Raw genomic sequence first — 10,146 nt, 5'->3', positions numbered from 1 at the left:
CTTTGCCACTTTGAACCCCATTTTTTATTGGCTGAAAATACAAATGCGAAGCGTTCTGGGTATCCCTCAACCCTCAGGTAGGTGCTGGTGAATCTCAAAATTCAGGAAGATACTTCATACCTCAGTCTTGCTCCTCAACTTCACTTCCTGAGAATTCGGACAGTCCTACTTCACGGCAGCGTGCATTTTTGAGGTTGAAGACGGTGGTTGAGGATTAAGGAAGGAACTGGAATTCACTCTTAATCTAAATCTGATGGCAACTTTAATGTTCATCCCATTTGAAGCATCAGAATAAATTGCCTTTTATAATCCAAGACACGCAGAGTGTCAGGGTGTGAGTCCGTTTTGACACCCGTGGTGTGTGTCTGCAGTTCCTTCATGTGTGTTTGGTTACTTCCTTGCACAGAAATCTTGGCTTGCTGAGGGACACTGTGTCCCAACATGCTGTCTGAATGTTCGTGAAGGATCGTTGTGGGAAAAGACACCAAAGAAGCGTGATCTCAGGGAGAGCAGAAAACAAGGAGAAGTGGTCTGAATTACTTTTTATTTGGGATGGCTGTGAAGATTATGTGGTCTGTGTTATTTGACAAATTGACTTTTTGTTCACTCATTCTTTTAGATGCCTGTATCCAGACCAGCTGGTGAATGCTTCATTAAACTGACAAGACAGTACAAAATTGAATTTGTGTACTTCTATATGTGCAACTTCTACATGTGCAATGTGCAACACTGTGAAGAAGTTGGGCTCGCAGCAGCCTCCCTCCCACATGGGTCAAATCTGACACTCTGGTTTCCTCCCTTAGCACAGGAAACCTGGAGGTCAGCGTGTAGACATGATAAAGCTAAACACAACGTGTAGACATGATAAAGCTGAGCTCAGCAAAGTGTGGCCCTCTGACTGTATTAATGTGGCCCTCCTGGAGTCAGAGTAGAACTATAAAAGTGACATTGCCTGTGACATTTTTGTCTTGTGCCTTGTGTTCTGTTCATTCACATTCAAACATCACTTTCTCGTTTTCTTAATAGTTCGTCTTTTCTGTTGGCTATTTTAGGAGTATTTTTTGTCCCTTAAAATACATCAGAATTGAAAGTAGATTGTATGAGTTAGAATTGTATATTTGTGAAATGTGTGAGACACATTGACAATCTTTAAATGGAATGGGGTTTAAATGAAATAAAACATAACAAGCCAACAATTTCTGTGCATTTTTAAAGTGTCATTTGATAATCACACATGATATCATCACCTGATTTTTATTTTCAAGTTTCTCTTACCCTGCTTTCTTTGGGTTTGATGGCCCTTTTCAACGGTCACAATCTATAACCTGGCCCCTTATGAAATGTAATATTCATCTAAAGGTAAAGTATTGTCAAATTTTAAAAATAATAAAATGTATAAACCATTCACTCATTCGCGATCTCCCGCATAAGTTCGACTATCTATCCTTGTTGGGACATTGTGAGGTTTCTCATTGCCATAACTCTTTCCCCAGCCTCTCCCTCTGAACCTAGCCATCCAAAACACATGGCTCACCTTTACCAGGCCGCCAAACCTCAACCTCAATATGCCCCCGTTATTTTGCAGTCTCAAATGGAGGCTTAACCTCTTGGGGTTCAGCCAAATGTCCAAAGTAGGTCCTCGCAGGGATAGTATTTTGTTAAGAATAGGTGCTCACAAGGTAGGAAAAACAAGTCCCCACACACAAATTAAATGACAACATTTGCTTAATTGAATTAAAATACTGCACCATTAAGTTGTTGAATTAAATGAAACTAGTAGTAAAACAAAATATTTACACTGAAATAAATCAATAAATAACATAATACAGAATGCAAAACTTTGCTCAATTTGAATTTTAAAAAACAGTGAAGACGTGATAAGGTTTCAGCCACAGACATGTGCATCAAATACTGAAACACTTCACAACAGGTTTGGAATTCAACATTTTATTGGAAAATAACTTATCAAAATGTGTTTTTTCGTTACATTTATTGGTGTGTTATTGGCAGTAAACCTCTTTCTGAAAAAAAAGAAACAAAATTAAAACCATGATTCACATTTAATAAAAAAAATAAAATAAAAAAGAATCTCCAACATTTCTAACCGACTTGGATTTTTGATGTGCTCAAATAACTGAGAGCAAATATGAGTCTGCATGTGCAAGCGAGACAAAACAGGATTTTGATATTATGTTGGATGAAAGAATAATAGTGATTTAACAAAAAAAAACATTATTTTATTTGCCACATGCAACCAAAGCATGGATTGGAAAAAGTCTTTTCCAGCACTGGAACTTTGACATCTGAACTGTTGTGATCTGCTTACAAAGGATGGATACTGTCCAGGCATTTATTTTTACTAAATCTGCACTCAACTTTTCCATCACTAAGGTTTTAATTGACTGCACCACTCAGTGTAGGTGTGCAGTTGGGACACCGATGGAGCGAAGATGCCGTGTGAAAATGGTTGACGTTGCCTCAAGTGCCTCTCAATTTGACACCTTCCCGAGGAACACAGGTAGACTGGTGTATGTTTTTGTGGCTTTTTCACATTTTTCAGAGGCTCATGGCATTATGGGTCAGTTTCCAAATAGCATTAGAAATGTGTCACTCGAACCAAAATAAATAGAATTAATATCATTATTAGTGGCAGGTGGGTTTAAGAAAGCCAACTGGGCTTGTGTTTGAATCCGTCGACGACACTTGAAGAAGCCTTTTTGAATCAATGTGGAAGGTTTTAAAGAAGTGAGGTCACTCTATTTAAATCCTCTAAGCTGCGATGAGCTTTTAAACGGCACCTATTAGCGCTGACCTTCTTTTGCACATGCAGACTCATGATTTACGCACTCAGTTCTTGAAAGCAGAAGTGTTATACTCTCTCCCGAAATGCATCAATCACACGATTCAATATGAAAATGTGAAACCGCTCAACAGTTTACACTCTGTATCTAATAGTGGAACTTTTTAATGGGCACATATTTGCTATAGTTACTCAGCAAACACACAAAAATGTGTTGGTAAATTGGTGAGTTTTTCGGTGGCAGGTTGCTCTCCAGGTCACTATACCGTTCACAGCCAGCACCACTTGGCAACACTTGTTGTGTTGACCCCCCCAAAGTTAGAGCAGAGTCAACGTGGTATTTCAGGGACGCAGCCCTTCATCTAGTACAGAGTATGAAAGGCAAAATACTTAACCATTTGATACTACAACTCACACTCAAATGTAAATCAGTTGCTTTTGTAGCATTGATAGACTTTGGTGTGAACATAGTCAGATCTAGTGGACTCAGAGATAAACATTTTGTGAATTGTGATGGCACTTCTTCTCACGTTTTGTTGCTCTTCTCTTTCTTAAATAAGTTCTCAGAAGGAGCAGCAAGAATTTTTCAAATCACAGATCACACTGAGATGACTGCAGGATGACGACACTGACATTACAAAGAAAATAGGAAAGATGAAGGGCAGCGGAAAACGGTATCAGACAAATCTGAAAATGTCATTTGAACTAGCTTAATGGCACCAAAGGAATGTTTGAATTATTATTACAATGCGAGAAGCTACTCCTGCTTAGTTTTGGTTGAAGAACAACCAGCATGCAGGAGAACAAAGGCCCACTGGGTTTAAACCTGGTGTGTTAAACTGCATTTGACCCTCATGATTTTGACACGAGGACTGTGGCATAATGGCAATTCAATATTATCAGCAAACACAGCAGTCAGGTCCACCTTGATTCTTAAACCTATAATGGTCCACAAGTGAAAAGCACTCCCACCACAGGTCTCTATTATACACTGCAACAGCTGAAGCTACTTTAACAGCTCGTATTATAAATCACACTGGACTCAGAATAAACAAAAATCCTGTTGATCAAAGTCCAATTCTTGTGAAGCAACACATTCAACAGGAGTTCAAGTCACTTAAACACCAAGAAGAGCAAAGTGGAATGAAATCTTTGTCATAATGTCGGCACACACCAGAATTTATTATTAAAACAAAAACAAAAACAAAAAAACTCAAAAGGTCTTAGTGGTAAAAAATGGCAATCACACTTGCAGCCTAGTGGTTTGTTCATATGCAGCCAAGTCAAGCGAGTGTTTGAGTGTTTGTTGCTCTGTGATTGGTTATAGACGCCCCAGAAAAAAACAAAAAACAATACACCAGAATGCTGCTTCACAGGTTCTACCAAAAAGACAATGCACATACAGAATAAAAGGCACGAGGGAGACGCAGAAGAGTTCCGAACGCTGGCTGGTTCCACTGCATACCAGGTGCACCCTCATTCTCTCTCTGCTCGTCCATCTCATTGGCTTCTACAAGACGCCTCTGTCTCTCCATAAAGTCTCTTAGTCCAGTAAGAGGCGCTCAGGTCCAAATGGAAATCCAAACCTTTGCCGACTGAGTTCACGTCCACAAGTGGTTTAAAGTCCATTCACCGTATATTCACAAAATAATTAGGTTTATACATCGCCACAGTTTATATGGAACATTCTTGACATTCTTCTGTACATTTCACCTTAAAAAAAAACAGACGTAATTTGTCTTTGCTTTGGTTTACTTTGACTGTTTGTACATTCTTTGGTCTGAGATTCAAATTTAACGGTCCAATTGTGCTGCAAGGAAAAAAAAAAGCCTGGGATGAAACACTGATGTGCTAGTTTGGCTTTTTCACTGGGCTTCTTGCTTCAAATGGAATTGAAAGTGAATTTATTCTTTAAAAGCAATTTCCTTCGTCAGGAATCCCCAAAAAAGATTCCTCACATGTGGTTTTACGTGATTGCACATGTGTCATCTGTGCAGATCTCGAGGCTCAGGGACGATGGATTCACTCCACCGTTTGCTCTCCATCCTCCAAGGAAAATGTTTTTCTCTCCCCTTCAGTGTTTTCCTCCACACAGACGATATATCCTCCAGGACAGACTTCCAGCTTTTCATTTCTTCAACTCAACAATAGATACATCCATCACCCCCTTGAACATTCCATCAGTCACCTCCACTCAGAGATCCAGCCGGAAAGCCCCGAAATAGCTGGAGGACTCATCTGTGTTTATCATGGTCGGGGAGGAGACGGAGACAAAGAGCTCGTCGCCTGCCCTCAGCTCAAACAGTCCTCCTTGGTAGACGGAGTGGAGGGCATACTCGGCATCTGGAGCCCAGCACTTGGTACCCACCCCTTTCAGAAGCTGCGGGGGGAAACACAGGAGGGTAAACAGAAGTCAGGCTTTTGTCTCAGAGCGCAATCCCCTCCATCCTACAGTTCTGGAGAACAGATTTGCACTTGTTATCGTGCCACGTTGGAGAAGACATGAAGCTGCCAAAGATACTCAATCTGAGAGAATCGAACTGGTTAGCAGGGAGGGGGAGACCACAGGGCCGGCGCAGGACTTGGATAGGGGAACTTGACCACAGCTAACTGATGATATGGCCAGAGGAAATTCTCTCTATAAGAGTGGCATCATTTTCAGTGTTGTTACCTTCTCAGCTCAGCAACAGCGAGAATCGAATGATGCTCGTGACTCACTGGATGAATGATGCCACATGGTCACTTTGTTAAATACACAGTCTGGATGTGGTTTGAAAGTGGATTATTTACTTTTCTGCATCATTATCAATTTAAAATGTTTTTATTAGGAAGTTATTTTGCCATTAAACTGACACGCTTCTGCCATTGTGTCTGAGTGACAGATAAATTGGTGAGCCACACTCTTGTATTCTTTATGAATATTAAGATAACATTCATATTATTATGGTGGAAAAAAATAATGTATTCATGTATATATGTTGTTTTTTATTGATACAGCTCCAGATATTATTCACTCATTTTTCATGCTTTCATGGACGACAATGATGCAAATACTCATTTCTGGGAAATAGAAGGAGGGCCCTTGCATTTTCAAGACAAATACTGGCAGACCTTTGGTTTTGCTTGCTTCCAGGAAGACAGGATCTACAGTCGATATGACACTCAACATTAGCACTCATCTTGCCTGGGGAGGTCAAAATGATCTGCGGCAGCAAAGCAACTGATCTTGGATGAGATTCTTGAATAAAGTCACAAGCGGTTCTGACAAATCGGGACAAATCGCGATTTCACTTGCACACTTTATCTGCATAGATCTCTGCGCAGTGGAAAATGTGGGCTTCAGGGAAATGCTTAGTCAAATAGACCTGGGGAACAATAAACTACCACAGACGTTTTTCGGAAGAAGAACAAAAGCCGAGCAGAGCGGAACGAATCGTAGGCATAGACCAAAAGCATATCGCGCCGGTCCTAAATAATAGCTGCCAGGCTCTGTTGTGGGGGATTTCAGGCGCTACCTGTATTGGGCTCCGATAGGAGGTTTTCTTGTAGACACACTGGACCAGCTGGTGGCTGACGCTGCGCTGGTCTGCCTCGCTGGCTGCAGGAGATGGGTATCGAAAGTATATCTGCAGATAAAACATTCAAGTCTATTAAGTGCCACCTAAAATACCACCCTGCTTATGTACTGCAGAACAGAGGCCACATTTGTAACACAAGGCAAAATTTTGATGGAAAAATGATTTCATCTGACAATGATATGTTAAGTTTCCAAACGCTTTAATGGGAAAGTTGAAAATAATCCCATACATTACTAATCGAGATCCAAACATTTGACTGGTATTTTGAGGAATAACCTGTAATACCTATTATTAACATGTATCAGAGAAATAGATATCGGCAGTCCAAAGCTACTCACCTGTGAGTACAGGTAGTACCGCCCATCTTGGGGCACCCGCAGCTTCCCATTGGACAGGGTCATGTTGTGCAGGTGCGCTCCAAAGCTCTGATTGGCCCATGAACGCATCACATGGCGACAGGATTGGTGGAGGGTCCGATTGGCAGATGCTGGGGCAAGAAAACATTTTAGGTTTAGAAATGAGAGTCTGTTGAATTGCCATGACTGTAACATGTGTTTCATGGTGTCTGACGCGACATAACATGCTACTTACAGTGGTCACTTTCATCCAAAGTGTCTTAAAATGGATCTGATGCTATGTTTCTCAACCTCACCATATAAAAAAAAATCTCGTAACTGCTCACAGAAAACTGAGCATCCATGCATGTTAGTTTGCGGTAGTATTGTGGTTAGATGACTCACAAGGCTGTTTTCACTTTTTCAGCATAACTTTTCAATTTAAATGAATGCATCATACAGAGAGACAAACTTATATCAAACTTAAAAATAACAAGGCCAAGGGATTTTTCCATTACAAAACAAGAATCCAAAAAGATCCAAATAAAACACGTCAGTTCTGTCACATATGATGACATCAGCGGCCTCCTTTCCTCAATTCTGCTCAAGATCTCCACTCGCTTTTTCGGAAAGCATCCATTCCAGAGGCGAATTCTCAATTTGCATATAAACAAGTGGATGCTTTACGCCGCTACGTGTAAATGGGGCCAGAATTTATGGGGACCATACCAAAAGTGATGGGCTTATGAGGCTCCATAAAGAAGTCTCCTAGTTTTGTGATCCCACTAAAATCTTTGGATTTGAACAACCATTTCAATGAAGCCTCACAACCTTTTCAAAAGGAGAGCGACACTGTATCATGAAACTTCATCAGCCTGTTACTACCCAAGTCATCATCACACCTTCTTCCTATCAGCTTGGTCAGCAGCTGTCAAGAGTCACAAGATCAAGGTTGGGCATCGACGTGTCAGTCACAGTCGGATCGTGAAGCGCTTGAGATTACATAACGTTTCACAGAAACAGAGAATGAAACCACATCAGTTTTGTTTTGCTTTTACGATCGGTTTAGACACACACTCAGGATTGTTAATTCATGACCAGAGGGCAAAGGTTTTTCTCAGCAGATCCTGATTTAACATGGTTTGTCTGTGACTATGATTCATTGCTGCATAGCAGTTACGTGAGCTGGTTATTTCCCCCCAGGATTTAAACCACCACTTTCACCATGGATCTGAGCTCAAGCTCGATGATGGGCCTCAGACTACTCACGTTGAGAGCTTGTGTCTCTGAGCGTCAGGTGGGCAGACGGCCTCTGGGCCACGGAATTCATGAACTTTGACCCCGTATTGTTGAACTGTCTCGGCATTGTTCGGGCCTCTGCCGAAGGGGAAAATCAGCGTGTCAGCGTGTGCACATTTGCATTTGTGAGTGTGTGTTTGACTGCTGCTCACCCATAAGTGTCTGTTTGGAGATAATGTTCTCTGTCACCTGCAAGACAAAGCGGAAACAATACGTTTGTTAATCATTCAGTCTGAAGATGTGACGGCCAAGTAAATCATCCGCCCTCCGTCATGTTTTCCTGTAACTCCAGACCGTGTTTCTGGTACAATGTTTGGGTGTGTATGTCGTTCAAATGTGATTCATGCTGAATATTCTAAAATATTTATTTCAATAGTCCAGTGAAACTGAGCTCAGACAAACTGAGTTGTGCCTCTCAGAGGCAAACATCTGCACACTCTGGGTTCTCCGACCCAAATGAAAGTGGATCACGAAAATCGAAACGACTCCCAACCCAAACAGACTACATACATGAATTATGACATCAGTATGAAAAAAGGTAGCATTTCTTTTGTTCAATATTTTATTTTCTTCTCATGTGTTGCTCATTTAATGGTTCTTTTAATTTAACTTCACTTCCAAAAACAATTGCATTTCTCAGCTTCAACTTATATATGTCAGTTTCCTTTTTCTCATCGCTGTGGTTTACTATCAACATTGGAAGACTGGTGTTTACTTTTTGGCAGATTTGTTTGTTGTTCTGCAGTTGTTTTTTTCTCCACACATATCGTGATTGAAATGGAAGATCTAGAAATAAAACAAATATTTGAGTTTATGTTTAATGTTATTTAATTTACTTGTTCGTGATGAGTTAAGTGAATGTGTCGGTTGTTGCTTTTTCTCGCGTTTCGATGTCCTTACTCACCCTATTAATCAGCAAATATGAATGGGTCGGTGTAAGGATTGCATTTTGTTCCTTTTCAGACATTTCCTTGTCAGTGTTTTTCCTCCTATTTTTATTATTTATATTTGTTGCAGTGTTGCTACTTGGGAATTTAACTACCAACCTTAGTTGATTTAAGATTATTTATAATATCCCTTCTCTGTGGGGGAAAAAAAAAATCAGATTTCAATGGAAATCTTTTTATTTTTTTATTTGCACTTTCAGAAAATAATGTTTTCCATTTACAAAATTTGTGACAGGACATTCAGCTTTTGGTTCTTTCGAAATCAATCATTTGAATGCATTCTTGTGGTCGCATGACCTGCTTCTGTCAACTGATTCTGGTGTTTTTAAAGTTTGTTTTTAGGTTTACGAGCAAGACCCAGCTTTCCTCTCATCCTCTGTTCTTCTGCCTCCCTCTATCATCGCTGCGATAAACTGAAAAGGCCTCACATCTTCTCCCAATTCTCTCTGTCTCATTTCTGCTTCTGCTTTGTCTCATCCTCTCTCGCCTGCGTTTCATCTCAGGATCATGGCGGCACGTATGTGCGCGCACAGATGCAATTACTCAGGCGCTCCCTTTTACGCACTCATATCTTCTGCGGCAACTTTCAGACTGCTTGTTTTTATCTTTCCCACACTGTAAATCATGTGTCTTTCATCCAGATGCATTGCTCTGTACATCTCTATTCCTCTCCAACACATCGTCCTCTTCTGACTGCAGCATCTGACCCTTTCTCCGCCATCAGTCATGAATCATCGACTCTTTCATCTGTTCCTCAGTTCTATTCTTCATTCTAAGTTGACGACCAAAATCCTTTGTGCAGCCAAAACGCACATCACAGCGTGTCAGCATATATAACTAAACATAAGTATGATTGGATATACACGTTGAGAAGAGAAGATTAAGACATAAAACTATTGACAGGTCATTCTGAAACAAGTACAAGCACATGTTGGGAAAACCTGTATGGTTCTACAGAGCATTTCATGTGCAACTAGAGAAGCACTCTGGCACACATGGGCCAGGCTCAAATGCTAAAGAATACTCCTGGCGCCAGATGGTGCAGTGCATCTCTCCCAAAATTGAATTATTTGTTCCTTGCCCCATTACACATATTTCATGAAAATTCATTCTGACCGCAGAAAAACAGACAGACCATTGGAAACACAACTTCGTTGGTGGAGTAAAAATGGAGAGCAAAATTCAAG

General features: G+C 40.6%; 1 protein-coding gene across 1 annotated transcript in view; it reads right to left on the bottom strand.

Annotated features, from left to right (window-relative positions):
- Nucleotides 1-1,980: 1,980 nt before the first annotated feature.
- Nucleotides 1,981-10,146, bottom strand: part of tnfsf10l (TNF superfamily member 10, like) — a 53,139-nt gene continuing 44,973 nt past the window's right edge. Inside the window, exons 3-7 of the mRNA XM_053860019.1 lie at nucleotides 8,165-8,201; nucleotides 7,983-8,090; nucleotides 6,717-6,865; nucleotides 6,316-6,426; nucleotides 1,981-5,180 (exon numbers count right to left, since the gene is read on the bottom strand). Coding sequence (XP_053715994.1) covers nucleotides 4,995-5,180; nucleotides 6,316-6,426; nucleotides 6,717-6,865; nucleotides 7,983-8,090; nucleotides 8,165-8,201 — 591 coding nt within the window. The 3' untranslated portion in view covers nucleotides 1,981-4,994. The remainder of the gene's footprint in view (nucleotides 5,181-6,315; nucleotides 6,427-6,716; nucleotides 6,866-7,982; nucleotides 8,091-8,164; nucleotides 8,202-10,146) is intronic.

The sequence above is a fragment of the Synchiropus splendidus genome, chromosome 3, assembly GCF_027744825.2.
Source record: "Synchiropus splendidus isolate RoL2022-P1 chromosome 3, RoL_Sspl_1.0, whole genome shotgun sequence".
Taxonomy (NCBI): Eukaryota; Metazoa; Chordata; class Actinopteri; order Syngnathiformes; family Callionymidae; genus Synchiropus; species Synchiropus splendidus.
Note: the sequence above shows the minus strand (reverse complement) of the source record. Positions and strands in the feature narration are given on the sequence as shown.